General features: G+C 37.8%; 2 protein-coding genes across 2 annotated transcripts in view; both read left to right on the top strand.

Moving 5' to 3' along the window:
* Positions 1 to 15,225, top strand: part of TMPO (thymopoietin) — a 22,121-nt gene extending 6,896 nt beyond the window's left edge. Inside the window, exons 3-10 of the mRNA XM_019613957.2 lie at positions 2,677 to 2,799; positions 4,234 to 4,392; positions 5,297 to 5,397; positions 9,963 to 10,082; positions 10,187 to 10,282; positions 10,844 to 10,954; positions 12,133 to 12,227; positions 13,419 to 15,225. Coding sequence (XP_019469502.1) covers positions 2,677 to 2,799; positions 4,234 to 4,392; positions 5,297 to 5,397; positions 9,963 to 10,082; positions 10,187 to 10,282; positions 10,844 to 10,954; positions 12,133 to 12,227; positions 13,419 to 13,710 — 1,097 coding nt within the window. The 3' untranslated portion in view covers positions 13,711 to 15,225. The remainder of the gene's footprint in view (positions 1 to 2,676; positions 2,800 to 4,233; positions 4,393 to 5,296; positions 5,398 to 9,962; positions 10,083 to 10,186; positions 10,283 to 10,843; positions 10,955 to 12,132; positions 12,228 to 13,418) is intronic.
* A 3,433-nt stretch (positions 15,226 to 18,658) lies between these two features.
* Positions 18,659 to 19,090, top strand: part of SLC25A3 (solute carrier family 25 member 3) — a 9,710-nt gene continuing 9,278 nt past the window's right edge. Inside the window, exon 1 of the mRNA XM_019611325.1 lies at positions 18,659 to 19,078. Within this exon, the coding sequence (XP_019466870.1) occupies positions 18,659 to 19,078 (420 nt within the window). The remainder of the gene's footprint in view (positions 19,079 to 19,090) is intronic.

Genomic DNA, 19,090 nt, shown 5'->3' on the forward strand with positions numbered 1-19,090 from the left:
AAGGAGGGCAACAAAGCTGGTGAGGGGTCTGGAACACAGGCCTTATGAGGAGAGGCTGAAGGAGCTGGGAATGTTCAGCCTGGAGAAGAGGAGGCTCGGGGGAGACCTCATTGCTCTCTATAACTTCCAGAAGGGAGGTTGTAGTGAGCTGGGGGTCGGCCTCTTCTCTTGTGTCATTAGTGATAGGACCAGAGGGAATGGTTTCAAGCTACGGCAGGGGAGATTTAAGCTGGACATTAGGAAGTATTACTTCCCGGAAAGGGTGGTCAGGCACTGGAATGGACTGCCCAGGAAGGTGGTGGAGTTGCCGACCCTGGGGGTGTTCAAGGAAAGACTGGATGTTGTGTTGAGGGACATGGTTTAGTGGGAGCTATTGATAATAGGTGAATGGTTGGACTGGATGATCTTTTAGGTCTTTTCCAACCTTGGTGATTCTATGATTCTAAGTGTTCAAAAGTAAAGATTAAAGGCATCCTAGAACACGAGATAATCAATGTGTCTGGCTGTAGTATTGAAAGACTCATTACTTTTGATTTTTCATTTTTCTGCTGCCCTCCTTTTCTGGTGAGAGTGACTGTTCTGATGGTTTCAACTTGTGGTAATGTGAAGTGATACAGAATAATACAATGAGAAATGGTATTTGGAAGAAAATGCTATTATATGTGAGTTTATTTGCATTGCTGGATCGTATTACTGATAAGTTGCAGTTATGTCTGATGAAAATCTCTGTAAAACATCTGGTAGAACACCAGGTAGTTCTTCTGCTCTGTATTTTCCAACAGTACAGGATCTTCTGTGATGTGTAGGTGATAGAAATCGATCATATCTTAAGTGTGGTTTCCAGTTCTTCAGAGAGGCATTGGAATGTCACTGCCTGCACCATGCTAGTTTTCATATGAAATACCAAAGTATTATCCTAGTTATTCTGACCAGTGATGAGTGTGAACACTGGAGATGTCAATAGTCTAAACAGATCCTAACAAAACCCAGCATATGCTTCGAACCTCTTCACTGTTGCAACATTTCAATAGTCCAGGAAGTCCAGAGATGAAAATTCTTATTAATACAATAACACTACTTTGTGTTAAGTGTAACTAATAGATTAAAAAGTAAATAAAATGTTCTGCTTGTAGCTGCAAGTTACTTGATTTTTGTTACAGGATAAATGGGTCCTGTTATTTTAAAAGCAAATAAGATTTTTTCATGATAAAGGAATGGAATGGCAAAGTCATACCTCATTTCATCAGTCTCTAGACAAACTTGCCACTTCAATGTTTTTATGCATTCTTGAGACTGCTCAGAGACCTTTTCTTAGTTTTAAGAAACAGTACAAGTTCATGGAGATTCTGTTGCTTTTCAACTATTAAGTTCATCATGCTGATGTTATAACAATCCAGGAGTTAAGGAAAATCTAGGTTAATTAGGGAGGCAGTTACACTGGAAAATCTTATAGAGTTGCTGGTTAGCTTTAAAATGTCAAGACTAAGCTTTGCATACAAACCAGTGGTAGAACTGGCAAAAATGCCTGTCAGTTACTATTGATTCATTTCAATGATCTTCTTACAGTCTTCTAGTGCTACCTTAGTAAATACATCAAGAAAAGAGCTTTTAATCATGAATGAATGTTACAGCTTACTTGTTTGGGATTTTAAGATTTTCAGTAATTAGCAAGAGACCCTGATAGCTCTTCTGAGCAATCCAGTTGAATCCCATTAAGTGTATTATTTGTGTATCTGTTTATATATTATGACTTTGAGATGCTGCTTTGAAGTAAGTTGTATTAGTAGTTTTTTTTTTCTGTTGAGCAAGCAATTCCTAAGCATATTTATTCTGCCATCATACCTCATCACCCTCTTAAAGATCTTGGAACCTGGGAATGTCTATGGTAGCAACATTTGTTCTACTTGGGAAGCCTTTGTGATCGTTCTGGATGTTGTGGAAACAGCTAATTTGGGAGTAGCATCTTGGCAAGTTATTTTGATAACTATCTGCATGTGGTGGTATGTTGCCAACTGTTCAAGAGGTGTTGCCAGAGTTGTTTGTAGGATTCAATAAGGATGCAGTAAGAACGACCTGAGGAGATAGGGAAGGTGTTGAAAATTTGGGGGTGTTCTTGGCTTTGTCACTCCCCGTCTCATTTCATAACATCATGTAATCTCCCAGATAAAGTTAGGAGAAGAGGGGGAATAGGGATTTGGGGAACTTGATTGGGAGTGTGTGGTTACTGAGGAACTACTTCTACAATGATAGAGGAAGAGGTATTGACCTGCTAGATAGAAGGATAGTACAAAAAAGCCAATGGAATGTGAATATTTGCAGTTTAGAGTAGTGTTGGGTGAACGTTTAGAAGTTTACCTCTCCAATCATTGGAGAGCAATCCTCTCCATTTGTGTAACTCAAATTAAAACATGGTCAGAATAATGAGTAAGATATTTATTATTATAGCGGCATCTTATAATGGGCATTTCCTTTGGTAGGAAAATAGGAAACATGTTTGTGTTATTTCATAAGTGTAAATGGTTTGAAGTGTTTGGTGTATGCTTTACTTTTAGTTGGGAATGGGTAGGAGAAGAATATAATTACTTTTCTAATGGCTCTCTTAGCTGCTTGTGCCCTCAGAATAAAAACGTGTCCTGCATTAACTGGAAACATTCTGCTTTTTGTTTTCACAGAAAGCCACAAAGAAAACTGACAAACTCAGGGCAGAGGAAAAGGATGACTTAGATGTAACAGAGCTCAGTAATGAAGATCTTCAAGAACAACTTACGAAGTATGGAATAAATCCCGGCCCAATTGTAGGTATGTCAACTAAACTAAACTTCAATGCTGAGTAGTCTAAGGTTCTTTGATAAGGTTACTTGTTAGTACCAACACTGTTGCAATTTTATTTTCCACTGAAGATGTTTCCATTGAACTAAATACACTGGAAATGCTTGAAGCATTCCTGTGGAGGCAAATTCACAGTTTATTCCCCGTATGTTCTAGGCTAGCTATACTTGTTTCAACTCCTTTTCTGAAGCTATGCAACTATTAAAGATCAGCACTATGGTAATTAGTTCTGATACAGAAGTTGAGATCTGGAGCCTGCCTAAATAGCAAGTACATCTTACATAATAATTTAAGATCTGAGGGCAGAATGAGCACGGAAACTTTTCCCTAGGGCATTTTCTACCCTCTGCGTTCAGCATTAATGTTTTTCTTTTTTTTCCTGGCCCCTTAACCTTGCATTCCATCCTGTATGCTGACCTACTTCAGCAGGGTGGTTGGCAAAAACTCCCAGCTTAATCCTCTGCCTTAGGCACTCTCCTGTGATACAAGATCAAAGGTCCTTGCCTTTCAGATTGTGCAGTGGCCTGGTGGCAAGATAATTTGATTTTACAATTCTTCAGTAGAAGATAGTTTCATCTAGCACACTGAGCCTTCTGTGGCATGTATTTCAAATAGAATCGAAGTGCCAGTAATAAAGTCTGGAGTCTTGTGTGTGTTCAAATAGTTTGGTGCATAATATTTTCTGTTACCTGTTTCAGTATGTCTGCTCATTCAACCTCTTTCTCTTGGGTAGAGCTCAAACCTGGAAAATTTAAGTAACTACACAGTCCCATAGAAATATGTTCAGACTTAATTTTAAGTGAAAACTTCAGTTCCTACAGGGTGTGGATTCTGTTGTGACAGCTGTTTTTAATATGTGTAAAAAAGGCTTCTCAGAAGATTTCAGATAAGACAGGACTTTGCTGTTGCTAGCAGTGCAGGCACTGGTGATTTCTACAGATTTTTGTGTTGGCACAGTCCTGATGTGAATGTATGTGACAGCTTTTGTTTTAACATAACAGCTGGATACAGGAAACAGGAAGCTTCATTCTTATTGCTTACTTACACCACCTCCCATGTTTATTGGGATGGATTTGAAAGCAGGGCAGATGTTTTTGTGAAGGTGTGACAACTCACGTCGCAATGTGTGAAACAACATAAAGCAGATTGAGTTACCCTTCTGTAGATGAATGCTCACAACAGTAGGTGTACCAACACATCTCAGCTTGTCAGAGTTCTCTTGAACCAAACACTCAAACCTTAGAGGTATAATTATATACCTAGATATATATGCTGTGGGTATACAGACACAAAAAATACAGAATAGGTATATGGAAATTCCTGAGGAATACATAATAATGAAGTTCTAGCAGTCAGGCCAGGAAAGACCAAAACTGCATCTCTAGCATGTATCTTTTGCTACAGCTACTACAAGGAAACTTTATGAGAAAAAGCTGTTGAAACTGATGGAGCAAGGTCCAGAACTGAAGACACCAGTGCCTCTCCCAGTGATTTCTTCAACTACTGAGAACACCAGACAGAATGGAAATAATGATTCTGACCAGTACAGTGACAATGAAGAAGGTAAGCCTGAAGCAGAACTTGCATGCAAACTATTCAAGTTATGTATGAGTGACACTTAGGGTAGAAGAAATATCTGAAGAGAGCATGATCTGCTGTTTGTTGAGGCTCAAAGATACTGCAGTAGACCATGTTGTTTGTATACTTCATGGAGTGCTAACACACTGACCCAGGAGGTGTTCTGGGAAATGAAATTTTATTAGTAAACTGCTTCTTTCTTATTCGTCCAGTTTCCCTACAGATCTGAGCCTGTAAATGTGATAGGTAGGAGAACTGGATGTCAAGTATTCAGTGTTCTTTGCAATTCAACTTTGAGTTTCATCTTATAACACACAGTAGTTGCCTTTATTTTAGGTTAGTGTGTCAATGTTTAAATTTATGCTCCTAAACACAGTTTAATTTCCTGCACATGGTAATTCCTCTTATACTCTGTTCCTTCGGGACCTGCAGTGGGTCAACTGGTGTGTGTGTGTGTGTGTGTGTGTGTGTGTGTAGTTCCTGCTCTTTTAATATCAAGAAATGATAGGGTCTGGAGAGGTAGAATCTAAAGCACACCATATATCTTACAAAAAGTAATGGTATAGGCTTTCAAGGAACATCACTTTGGTTAAAGTAACTGCAGTCTGATACTGGTTTCTAAGTGGAACAGCTGAATTAGTCAAAGATTGTATTGAATTATGAGTTCTGTCCTAAAAAAAAATCCTACGTTGGGTCAGTTAAGGTCATTCTTCTGAAGATTGTGTTCTTCATTGGAGAAACTTAACCTATGCTTGCCAGGCTGTTTAAGGAAACAGTAGTTCATGAAGTTTGATACCTCTTTAAATTAGTGCAATAAAATTCATTTAAAACCAATTGCAGTTTATCAATCAGTAATATTATAGAAACCAGTTATTAAAACTCATTACAGATCTAAAGACTGAGCTGAGGCTTGAGAAGAGGGAACCTCTGAAGGGCAGGATGAAGACTCCAGTAGCACTCAAACAAAGAAGAGTTGTTGAGCATAACCAGGTATGTTTCATTTAGTGGCATCTAGAACAGCTACTAACTGCAGGCAGTGTATTCACTAAACATAATCACATTTGATTAAGTGGGCTATGCTGTTCTTAAAAGTTCAGTGTTCTTTGTTTTAAGACAGCCTATTCTAATATGAAAATCTTGTGAATTAACTACGTCTGCTACTTTTTGCCTGTGTTAATGTTCAAAATCATGGTCTGCTACTTGTCAGACTTGCCAGTGTGCATAGCTCACCTTTGAGGAAAACTCTAGGCAACCTTTGCATTCAAAATCTGACAGATAATAGGCTGGAGGCACTGATGTTTTGTTGTATAAGTGACTTAATAAAAGGAGCAATTTCTCAAAAAAAAAAAAAAAATATCTGAAAATGTTTTCTGTGAGAAATACTTTCAAATACTCCTGTACATCATATTTCTATCTATTTTTAGTGCCTATCTATAGATAAACAGAAGTGTGCATACACTGGTCTCTTAAAATTGTAGTTTAAATGCATTCTTTTATAGATTGTTACTTTTTTTTATAGAGATACGTGTGTGTGTGTGTATATATACACATGTAACATCTCTATGGTATCTGTAGAATGCTTTTTCCTCAGCCACACGTGTAGCAGCATTACTAGAATACACATCAATTTATTAGAAAACTTCTCCTTAGAAAAATAGCTATTTTTAACTTCAAAGTATGTATCTCTTGTCCTTTAATATTACTATTAATTCTCTTGGCCAAAGGGGGATTTTACAGGGGTGCCTCAGGCTTTCAAACTGCTGACTAAATACTGGATTCAATGATTGGTGGCTGATCTGTTCTTATGATGTGACAGTGTCACTAAATATCCTGCTGCACAGCTTAGATTACTTAGGATATTTACAGTGTTACTCATCTGACCAATAAGTAGTGGAGTTATGCTACATTAAGAACTTGTCCAGAAAACATTCAAGAGGGGAGCGATCTGACCTGTTAATAGTCTGATATTAGCAGATAAGAACATTAAGAGACTAGTCTTTTCTCAAGATTGTATAGGATGATAAATGCCATGTTGTTCCTATTTAGGTGGTAGGTGCATATACAAGCATGCTGTATTTTGCTATGAATATCACCTAAAGTAGGTAATGCACAGCTCTGTGTGTTACAGTTACTGGGTTCCTCAGCTACTTCTGCTTATATTTGACTTTATTCTTAGGGCTGCAGACTAAATGTATCTTTCTTCTACAGATCAAAACAAACACACAGTTCAACACACAAAATCAATGTTCTTTAAAGTATTCAATCTGACCTCATGATGGTCTTTATAATGGGCATCAGAATCATAAGATTCTTCTATTTTAGGGATTATTCTTCTCTAAGTCACTGTCCATCCAAAAATCCCTGCTAACTTCTGTGTGGTGGAGGTATTTAATTTAGCTGTCAACAAATCTTTGTAATCTTCAGGTACCTGCTTTACCTGCTTCCTTTTTTTTTTTTTTGTGGTATTTTTTGGTGATGAGGAATTATTCAATTTTTAAATCTAATTTTGCTGCAATAATACTAAGTTATTACTCTATTTTCTCTTGTAATCTTTTGTCTGTGGTATAGATTTAATATTTTTGCAGTTTGCATATTTTAAATGCCAGTAACTAATCAAAGGCATATCATTTGAAATGCTATCTTTGTGGATTAGTCAAAATGACAAATTCTTGAAGAACCCTCAAGTTTGTTAAAGCTTTTGCCTTTAAACTCGTGACTGTTGCTTTAAAAAAAGTCACCTTATAATTGCTTGAGTCAAAGAGGAAGCAAAACTCAAAATGTTTTTGGCTAGCAAATAAAACTGGAAGATTTGGAAGATGGTAACCTTTATTTCTTGTGAAATGGGGTCTCTAGATTGCAAATGATGTGTCAAGTGACCATACTCATTCTGCAGAATTAGATACAACTTCTGTTTGCTGTCTGGCAATGAGTCAAGGATTGAAGCTCTGAAGAGTGGTGGGGCTAACCTGGTTGGCAGTGTAATGTGAGCAGCTTAGTAGTCACTTATGGATCCTATGCTGCACTATTCTTAGTGTAGATATATGCAACTGGGAAGACTGTCATCTGGTGCTGAAGGCTTGGTACTGGTGGATGTTAGTGTTCTTTCTTATGAGTGCAAATAGGAAGTCTATGGAGGCTGGTGTAAAAACCAGAGGAGGAGGTGAGTGGGAGGCATTGACTTGACTTATCAGCTGGTTAGCAGCAATGGGCTAGATGAATTTGAGTCCTGCCCTTTGTGCCTAGTTGCCTCTTCGTAGTGAACTAAGAAAGTTGGAAGCAAACACTAACTTTGGATGTATTCTTCCAGGCAGGTGAATATAGAGTTAGAGGTCGGGAGTGTGAGCTTAAGGCCACGTAGGTGAAAAAGAGGTGAACTAAGCCATGTAGATGTTAAGGAGTCCTTAGAGCTTAGAATTATTTGCTCTTGTGACATTTCCACAGTGGCATTCTGGTTGTGCTGTGTTCCCCTACTCTTCTTTACTCTATTTTTTATTACTTGTGTAACGACTTCATGGATATCAAACATGCATGTTGTAGTTGCTGACATACACATCTATTGTGTGTGTGCCATCTGAAAAGCACAGAACTGTTAGTTGGTAAGTGATAGATCAGGTAACATCATTACCTGTGTCAGTTGAATGCATGTTCTGAATGATGCTTCTAAACAGTATTGCATCTTTCTCTGGCTATGTACCGGGGTACTGGTGTATCTAAATATTACACTTCAGTAGGGTTTATTTACTTCAGGTATTTGTGGGATAAGCAGAGAACACCTGTTCAATTAATGATGAAGACAGCTGTGACTGAAGACATAAATACTTTTTTTCTGTCTATTGAATAGGCTCTGCTGAAGTTGGGATGGGTCTCATGCAGTACACTTAGTCTTTTCCTGGATTTTTCATGCAAGATTTCCCTGGTACTTAAAACGCATGGCTTTCAACCGTCTAAGGAACTCAGTACATAGGTTCTTATTTACTGAAGACTTCTTTTTAGAAAAAAGTTCCTAGTAAAACTCCTAATAGAGAGCTCCCTCTGGAGCTCTCCATTTGTAGGACAAGAAAATTGTCTTGCATTCTTGAGTAGAATTAGAGTTGAACTTCTGAAATTAGTGTTTTTATTTTCTAAAGCTTCTGAGGAAGAACATCTCAAACAGAAAGAGGAGACATGATTGAATGTTGCAGATTAAGCTTTTTGTAACGGGGGATGTGAGAAGTTAGTATCTAGTGAATGTATGAGCAGGGATTAGGAGACCTTTAATCAGAAGTCCGTTTAAATTTGAAAGTATCAGAGACATAGGCTGAAATATGTAGTTCTGTATGAAATATCTGAATCTCTTTGGACTTGAGATCTGTTCATAAATACATATTATTCAGTTATCAGACTATTTCAGTGACTTTGAAGTATAGCAAAACACTTGTGCTCCCTCTGCTGGTTATGTAGTAGCTGTAATACTTCTGTTCAAAATTATAGAGTTGCTCAGCTTCTAGTTTCACTAGAGTAACTTCAAAGATACAAGTGGGAAGCTGAGAAGGGTAGTGTTATACTTTGTTATCCCTTGATAAATAAGTACCTTTCAGCCTATACTCTGAATGCACTGTTCTGTGGGCTAATTCTTCCAGAGAAGATATTTTGATGCACCAGTCTGTATAACTCCCATCAACACCAAATGTAACTTTCAAAACTTGGTAATGCACCAGTGAAAGAGATGCGTAGATTTAATTATCAACAAGGGATTTTTCTCTAATTGTTTTTAAACAAACAAACAAAATCTTAGGTCTATTTTAGAAGAAGCAGGCCATCTCTCGTCTCTCTTTCCTTCTAGATTTATGCTTGGAATTAGATTTAAGGAAGATTTTAATTTAAGCATAAAACTTGCAGTAAGGCTGTGGGAATTGATTTATACTGCTTCTGGCTGTGAAAGTCTGGCACTTTGCTATTATTTGGCTTTATTATGAACTGTTTTAAGCTTGACCATTTAAACCCACAGTTGTGTGACTTTTATCATTGTGAAAACTTCTAAGATTATAAAAACATCTCCCTCTCCCTCTATCTGGAGATGAGATCTCATTGATATGGAGGTGTCTGTGCCTGAACTGTCTGCAGGAGAAAATACATTCGTGGTGGGTTGAACAAATTATTGCATTCTGCTTGTGATCATAAGTTGTTTTTTTTTTTTTTTGTAGGGAGGTAATGTAAGAAGCCTAGAAGTCAGCATATCCACTGTCTGATTTTCAGTATTACTTGAAGCATCGGTTATTTCATGCTATTGCAGTGAGAAGATTAACAGTTCTTACTGTTAGGTATTATCTAGTCAGCTCAGTATTTGAAAAACAGTTATCTCTAAGTATTGTAGACATCACTGCCCGTTTAGCTAGCTAGATGTTATTGGATCCAAGGTTACTGGGTTTCTTCAGTTGGTTTTTAGAGTGGGGTTGCTTTGCTTTTAGTTCTGGATATTTGTTCTGGAGTATATGCTATTTTGGCTTTTGGTTGTGTGTATCCAATGTTGAGAGCTGGCTTTCATGTATTTGATCATGTGTTTGATACTTGAATAGACTTATTCTCAAGATGAAGTTACTGAGACTGTCTGGACAAGTGGATCTTCAAAAAGTGGACCTCTTCAGGCATTTTCTAGGGACTCTACAAGAGTGTCAAGAAGAACACCAAGGAAAAGGGTGATGAGAGGCTTATTATAATAGAAAAGCTTATTTTTTTCACTATTAGGGTCCCAGTGGCTATTTTATTCAACTGTTTTCTTTTGTTTGTTTTAAACAAACAGGTGGAAGCTACAGTACAGTTGCCTGTAGATGATGCTGTTATATCAGAGAGTACTCCCATAGCAGAAACTATATTGACTGCAAGCAACGAAACCCTAGTAAATATGCTTAGTAAATGTATTTAATGAATAATGCAAGTAGTATTTTTTTGTAAAACCTTTATAATATGCCTTTACTGACAGAATCGTTTTAAACAGGCTGTTTTTAAAGAAAGTAAGACTTCTTATATTCAGTAGTCTTGGAACCATATGTTCAATAGCTATATTAGTGCCTAGTGGTGCTCACTTTGAGATGGGACTAGGTAGACACATGGTTTCATGTCTTTTTTGGGGGGAGGGTTGAGAAGATCCGCTTCAAAAGCTTAGCTCTCTTCTTAATTTAAGTACATATAGAATATCTGCTATATCTGCTTTAAAGCTTGGCTTTTCTTGTGAACTAATTAGCTTCTGTGTTTCTGAGTGGCTTAAAATAAACTATTTAGAATGATAAGCATTGCATTTCCTTTGCTTATTTCAGAGTATCTGTTACATAACCTTCAGTGAATTCCTAACATGCATGTATTTGCTGCAGATAAGGGTTTTGTTTAGTTCTGTCTCCCTTCCCCATTTTCCTTTGTGTTTTGGTTAATTCTGAGTTTGAACAATTTTGAATCTCGGCAGGTTGGCAATAGGGTGCCTGGAAATTTCAAGCATGCAGCTCCTACATTGTCAATCAGTGAACCCTCAGACATGCCCAGAAGAACACCAAAGAAACCACTGATGACAGCTGAAGTAAATTAAAACTTAGACTGTTATTGCTTACTCTCTTTGAAGAAGGTTCTTGTGTGTATGGATTCATTCTGTAGTACAGAAGGGGTGGAGGGTCTCATTGCCCAGGTGGGCATGATAGTGTAAACTAGCATTGTCAAATGGCATCAAAAAGAATATATGTATTTTTCTTATCCTTCCTTGTTTTTGTAAGGTGGAAAGAATCCTTCTTTGGACTGTTATTTTATCTTACAGTGTACGGGATGTACTTTTTTTCTTTTAAACTATATGAATAGTTGAAAGAGCGAAATTGTTATCTAGTTCTGTTATAAATCAGCATATCCTGGAAAAAAAAAAGTGCCTTACCTGAAGGACTAAAGTGGTAGGATTACTTGAAATCAAAAGTCTAAATTTAGAAAGCAACTGTAGATTTCTGTTAGCTACCAGTAAAGAAAATCATTCTTATACTCTGTTAGCCTATTCAAGTGGTCGAGATTATTTGGATAAATGTCTAAAGCATTTGAGAGTATGTATAATTGTAGTTATTAATGTAGTACTGAATTACTGTTGAATTTTACATTACAAAATAATAGTTGGCTGAATTTAAATGGAGTTCATTGCTCCATGTAGATATTGGTATAAAACTGCTCTACCAATGAATCTGAGACTTATTACACAGGCTACTTTGTTTATAAGAACTACTGCAGCTTAGGCTTAATTGTCAAATAAGATGGTTGTGGAAGAAGTTGATATTTTATTTCAAACTGCATAGTATTTCACTGTACTATGGCATTGTCTGTTACAGCAGAAAGAGACAGACTGCCCACGTCAATGCTTGGTTAATCATGTTGGCCGCAAACACTCCTATGATGTGCTCAACACAGCCATGATAGAGGTGATTGGTTAAGTTTTTTGATCATCTAGATCATTGGCTTGCAGATGTATTGCATTTATGACATATTCTTTATCTTAAAGGAAACTGAGGAGAGCAGTGAATATATTGAGACACCAAAAGTGACCAGACAGCTGCCAATAATTAAGGTTAACTAACTTTTAAAACTCAGGAATTAAAGTTCTTAAATGTCACTGGGTGGCTCAGATGCTTCCTTACAAACTGCACATGGTTATGGACACTGAGATAATTGAGCAGGAGCCTATTGTTTTGAATTTTGTTAGGCTGATAATGGTTTTTGTTTTCCTAGGTGCCGGAGAGAACTCAGACAGAAGAACGAAGTGTAGAAAGGGATATTCTGAAGGAAATGTTCCCTTATGAAGTATCAACACCTACAGGAATTAGGTATTGCTGAGGTTTATGGGGGCTTGTTTCTCACTTCTTGAGAACTATTTGAGCTGAGAAGGGTCTGTTGATTATATTGTTAGATTTCAGAAGAATTGTTTTGCAATTCTGACTTAGTGGCAACTGAGACAACTGTTGAACTCTTCTGTTCTTCATACATAGTTTTATTAGCCAAAAAAGCCTTTTTTAATTTAAAGCTGGGGAGCAGGGGAATAGGGGGTAGCATTATAGCAGTAATTACCGTAGTAACTTGCTGGAGGTTAAATGGAAAAGGCCTCTCCATGGCTCCTAGTATGTCTACATACAACTATTTTAGCCCCTGCTGTTAGTTAAGAGAAGGTCTCCTAGCATAGATTTGAGATTTTTTTTTTTAAGGTAAAAATAATTTTCAAATAGTCTTCTTCTGTTATGTAATTGATCCTATTGTTGTCAAGCATCACTCAGTGTGAATAAAGCTGGCATGGCGAACAGAAGGACTAATATTGGAAACTTAGTACTTTAACAGAAAAGTGGAATAGCCCACTGGATAACTAAGCAGTTGATACAGCTGACTGCCCCCTTTAGAAATATTGGCTGCTAGTGCATACTGATATCTGGAATTGAGTAGGGGCTGTGGAATCATAGCTGTTTTCATTGGAAATCTTCCCGAGATCACTAACAAGCAAAAGATGACAGAGTAATGGATAGAAAAAAATAAAGAAAACACAGCATAATTTGTAACAAAAATAGTGCAGGCAAGACTTAATTCAAATAGATAAATTACAACAGATTCTTGCAGTGGTTTCTTAATCATTATAATTTTGCACATTGCACTGACTTGGACATCAGTGATGTTTTAATGGCCTGAGACAATCCTAGGTTTAGAAGTCCTGGAAAGACTGCAGAAGTGATCAGTTAAAATACAGGTGCAGATGCTTCCTGGCATTTTGTTTCTTGTTCTAATGAGAGTATGTGGATAGGCCGACATAAAGTGGCACTTGAGGGTTTTTTTTTTAAAGGGATACTTATTTGAGCTCTGAATGATTAACCTCAATAATTGTAACGCTACGCGCTAAGGCATTTACAGACAGGTATTTCAGGTACTCTGTTCACTGAAAATAATTTATAGTTCTTCAGCTATGCTAAGATTTTCTTGTATACTGTAGATTGCTCTTTTAAACACACGGGTGTTTTTTGTTTTCTAATTAACAGTGCTAGCTGCCGTAGACCAATCAAAGGAGCTGCTAGCCGGCCTATCGAGCACACTGACTTCAAAATGGATGAAAGTTTCTTTAAGTATGCTCCAAAATATAGTACCTCAAGTGACATCAAGTCTGAGAAACCTTCAACAAAAAAAGAACGCTCCGTTCCCCTGTGGATAAAAATTCTTCTCTTTGTTCTTGTTTCAGTCTTCTTGTTTTCAGTTTATCAGTCAATGGAAACTAATCAAGGAAATCCTTTCTATAAATATACTCAGATGTTCTCTCAGGACGGTGCCAAATGAGTATCTTTCTGAAAGGCACACCCGATTTGATCTCCTATTTTTAATTGTAGAGAACTCTCCTGCCCTCTCATCGGCTCAAGGACTACTTATAAATAATGTGATTGGAACCTGATAAATTTGGATAAATGAAGCAAACTAATACTAAATGGACACTGGTAACTTTCTGGACTTTGGACTAGTAGGAGATCACTTTGCCATAGGAGTTAACTTTTTTTTTTAGGTCTTTGAACTTTTGTAGGCTTTATTTTTTAATGTGGACATCCTTTAAATTCATTTTTGAGAAACTGTATATTTGTTTTTGCAGGAACTTGAAAGTTGAGAAGGGCAAAAATGTACTAAAATGTGAAGCTGTGTTTTTAAAGCTTTTTCATTGTACAGGAAAGAAGTTGTACTTCTGTCTTGGTAGATCTTGGTAGATTATGAAGGGAGGAAGATTTGTAACAAGGGAATGAGGGAGATGCATTTTTGTATGCATTTTTCAGTAACAAATTAACTGAATTTGATCTCTTAAGATGTAGGGAGAGTACAACAGGCTTTTCTGTAGGTTACTGTAACTTTTTAGTAAATGTAACTGTAAACTTGTTTGCATTTCTGTAAAAGTCTTAGTATCATTAGTAACTGTTTAAGTGTAACATTTAAATGTATCACTTCATTTCAGTGCTTACAGTGTTGTAGGAGTTCAATATAAATTGGCAACAGGTGTCTTAGAGGAACTTATTTATTAGTTATATGCGTGGAAAATAAAAATTGCATCATACAATTTGCTACTAAATACTTATTTGGGGTAAAAGTTACCTAAGGTAGTCTAAATTCCAACTTTTAGCAGTGGTCTTTTTTCTTAATGTGAGGTCCTTCTATCACAGCTTTGTGATTATCTTTGAATATTCATGTAGAGAGGTATTCTCAAAGTGTGAAAATTCCATATGAAGTTTTATTCTTATATGAAGAGGGCATTGCTGCATTTTCTTCTACAATTTCATCTTCTGAGGTGAGATTTACTACATTCATGCAGTTGAGTATTTTTCTCAGTGGAAGCATGCTAAAACACTCAATATTGTATAACTTAGTTGAGCAGGCAGCTGACTTCACTACTACCAATGAGGAGTGATAAGCAACAACTTTTAAATTGAATGTATTCATTTTGATGTGCTTAAATCTGCAGCATACAGATGTTCAGTCTCATTGCTTCGTACAAAAATGCAATAAAATCATACTTATTCTTGAAGTGCTACTTATGAAAAGCTGAGAACTTTAGTTAATGGTCTATTTTTACTATAGGTACAATTATTGCGTAGACTAGATATGGGAGAACATTACTTTCTGTGACCTTTGGGACAAAAATGGTAATTTGTAGCAAAGCTATAGGTTTCTTCTGTTAAGATTTAATGTTTTTTCCTTTGTCTGCTTTCTGAGTAATCCAATTAGCTGAACTTGTCCATCCTATAGAAAATTGTAACACATGACATTCACTTTTTTGGTGTCAAAATGCAGAAAAATAAAAATGATTTTAATGTGTGTGGATTTTCCTTACCAAAATAAATGCATTGCTGGAAAGAAGAAAGCAAAAGAAAGTCAACCTGTGCATCAGTCGTCGTGTTTTGTGCTGCTGTGTTATCTCATCTTTATGAAAGTGGATTGTTCTGGTAGTAAAACTAGAGCTGTTCTTATCAACAGGTGGTAAGGGAGAATAGTCATAATACTTGCACTAAATATTTTGCACCATTATTCTTTAGCATATGTTATCATTTTAATTTGAACAGAGGAAGTTATTTTTCAGTACTCGAGGAATTTCCTTTTCGCTTTTCATCCTACTATGAATTACATGTTAATGTGAAATCTATCTTTTCTAGCTATATGAAATACTTTCAACCACTTTCAGGGATAATGTTGTTGTTTTTAAATGACAATAAAACCCAACAACCTGCAATGCAATTAAATGCCATCATATATATTTTTTTTCATTTATATGCTAGTTGAGGGATTCTTCAAAAGATACCTCTCAACTTCAGTGTTACTTCATGGAAGGTAAAGATTTCTCCACATAAGTCCTGACTCTGCATGCAGTTCATTTGTTGTTGGGAGACAATGTATCTTACAGAAAAAAAAATGTTGTCTGTCTACTTGGTGCATTTAACGTTCTGAGAGTTTTACCAACACTTCTAGAGTCAGTCAAATAATTGCATGGGTAACACATGTAGTAATACACATGTAGTAGCTGAATGGTTGAATGTGCTTAAAGCATCCAGAATACCACTGTCTAAATTACACTGAAGTATGCTCTATTCTTTATGTGAAAGTGATGAAGCACTGAAGTTGTTTGAAATTAACAAAATTTCCTTTTTTTTTTTTTAAGGCAAAATTGGGTTAAACTTTCAGCACCAATAACAAAATGGAGCAGTTTTGTGGACGGGTACTTAAACTTTTTCTTAATTTTTTTCCCCATTAAACTGTGTGCTGCTCTGTTAACATGCACTGAGTCTCAGGTGTCTGCTCTCAAGCTGTGAAGCACTAGGTGAAATTGCCAGCATTGGAACTTAATTTTATGGTATCTGACCTATTGAAAGGCGGGGGGAGTTTACTTTAGAGATCTTCCTTGAGTGTTTCCTGTCTAAATTAAAACTGTGTGTGTTTTGAAACCTAGATTATGCTTAAGTAGGAAATGGTATGAAGGAATGTACTTTTTTTTTTTCTCCCTCCAGTATATATGTACTGTACAACAGAATTGTGTGTGTTTTGTTGTGGCACAACCTACAAAAGTTTCCATGGTAACAACCCATGGTAACAACAGTCCTCAGTTCGTGCAACTAACTTCTCAGATGATTCTATGGATGAGGATGTCTTTAGAAAAATAAAGTTAATTGATTTGTTCAGATTTAGAACAGAGGAGTCCAAAAATAATGCCTTTTATAATGGAGCTCTATAGGAAGGCATTTCAGCAGAAAAGACGCGTATGCTGCAAATGAAGGTTGGAAAATTGTGTGGTGTACATTGTGTTTTTTTTTTCCTGCTTGCTTCACCTGACTGTAATAGATAAAGGGTAGGTTGTGATGTTTGATTTTAAAAGCTTGTGTTTATGAACTTGTGTTTCAGCATAGTTTTAGTTATCATTAGAGATTTGACCTTATGGGCTTCACCAAAATGTTAGGTCTGTGGGAAGCTCTTGTAAGAAAGGAGCTAAAGGGGGAGGAAAAAAAAGTGAGTGTTAATAACAGAAATATGGCTGGGAAAGCTTTGCAGTTGCCAAACTGGTGTACTCCTACCTACCCATAATTTGAGAAGATACAAATTTAAAGAGAGGGATTTAATTTACAATGGCTTGTTTTTGCTGTGAATTTGAAAGAGGCAGACACCAAAGTGTAGTCTTGAAAGACTATTTCCTATTGCTGCCTTCATTGTGTGCCAGAAATCAGATTAACTTGATCAAATTGCAGGCTTTTGCTATTCTATTCTTTCAGGTTTAGGAAAAGTTGAAGGGATTTTCTGCATAAAATGGAAGGCGTTCAGCGGAAACGTGTTATTCCTGTACTTTCTCTAGGATGTTAGGCTCTTGTGAGGCACCATCTGGAGTACTGCATCCAGGCCTGGGTCTTCCAGTACAGGAAGGACGTGGAGCTCTTGGAGTGAGTCCAGAAGAGAGCCACTAAGGTGATCAGAGAGCTGGAGAATCTCTCCTATGAAGAAAGGTTGAGGGAACTGGGGTTGTTTAGCTTGGAGAAGAGAAGGCTCCAGGGAGACCTCATTGTGGCCTTCCAGTACTTGAAAGGAATGTATAAGCAGGAGGGGAAATGGCTGTTTACAAGGATGGATAGCAATAGGACAAAGGGGGAACAGTTTTTTAAACTGAGACGGGTGGTTTAGGTTAGGTATTAGGAGGAAGTTTTTCACAGAGGGTGGTGACACTGGAACAGGTTGCCCAAGGAGGTTGTGGATGCCCCATCCCTGTGGCTCTGGGCAGCCTGGTCTGGTGGTTGGTGACCCTGCACATAGCAGGGGGGTTGAAACTAGATGATTGTTGAGGTCCTTTTCAACTCAGGCCATTCTATGATTCTTTGCCTTGTAACTGTATTTGTGCAGAGGTTAGAAGTTAATTGTCAGCTAAAACCACATAACAGGTCATTATACAGACTAATTTCAAGTATTAGTACTGGTTATAAACATAGATTGATACTGCATATAAATGTAGTCACATGTTCATCATGTGATTGGAAGGAACAGCTTTTCTATACTCTAAAATAGAGCAGTTTGCAAAAATTGCAATCCTTTATATGTGATTTTAAGGTAACAGCTGAAGTCTCTGTCATGTTCAGAAGTTGTTAGATAAATAAAAATGAGTGTCAGTGTTTGGCTTCCAGATAAAATACAGCTATTGGCAATTGTTTAGATGTGAGTGGAAGTAATAGCAAAACTAAGAATTCTGGTCTGCATTGTTGGCAGTGCTGATTTAGAGAACTACTTCAGCTGGTTGTAAAATGAAACTTTAAAGTATGTTGGTTTCAGCTGAAGACTAGGTTACTCAAGAGCAACTTAGCTGACTTAGAGTTCTGTGGCAGTGGTGCCAGGCATGTAATTCTTGCTTGTGTCTGACAGTGTCTGGATAACACTAATGTGAAATAGGAGTTATGTGCCACGTCTAGTGCAGCTAGTGCTCCAAGGAAGCATCTTTCAGTTGACTAAAGATATATTTCTCCTGCATTGCTGTACAGGTATGCTGTTAGTTGTGCGACTGCTCTGAGCCCTTTACTAACAGATAGGACATTCAGTGCATCCCTTCTGCTTTGCTGTCTGGTATATATTTGTTACTAAGGAGGCACAAAGCTGTGCTGGGAGCACCTGCGGAATGGAGCCTCTTGGCAAAGAGCAAGTAGCGATGCTAGTTATCAAGAGACGGAACTCAGAGCAGCACTAACTTCAAACCCTGCCTGAAAACAGCACATGATTAAGAGCAGCAATGGCGCTTGGCCTGGAACAAGTAGTGCCCAGCCCCGACCAGTCCCAGCCTGCAGGCTGCGGTCACACAGGTAATGCTACTGTCGCCTGTCACGGCGGAGCTGGGAGTGCCTTGCGGTTGCCATCGCTTGGGGCTGCGTGCAGGCAAGCGGAGGAGCCCGCAGCCGGCGAGCTTGAAGCGCACGGAGGAACTTCTCCAAGGCCGTGGGCGCACACGCAAGCCCACGACCCTTTTCTCGCCTGTATTTTTTTTCCAAGTGAGATGTACGCATCCTCGCGGCGTTACGTAGGAGGCGGGAAACCCCGCCCTCCCCTCAGCGACAGCCGCTCCCTCCCCCACCGCGAGGAGGAAGGGCGTTGGCGTGGACCGCGCATGCGCGGAGGCACCGGCTCGCGGGGCGCCTCCACCAATCGCCTCGCGGCTTCTTGGCCA

Source organism: Meleagris gallopavo, chromosome 1 (assembly GCF_000146605.3).
Source record: "Meleagris gallopavo isolate NT-WF06-2002-E0010 breed Aviagen turkey brand Nicholas breeding stock chromosome 1, Turkey_5.1, whole genome shotgun sequence".
NCBI lineage: Eukaryota > Metazoa > Chordata > Aves > Galliformes > Phasianidae > Meleagris > Meleagris gallopavo.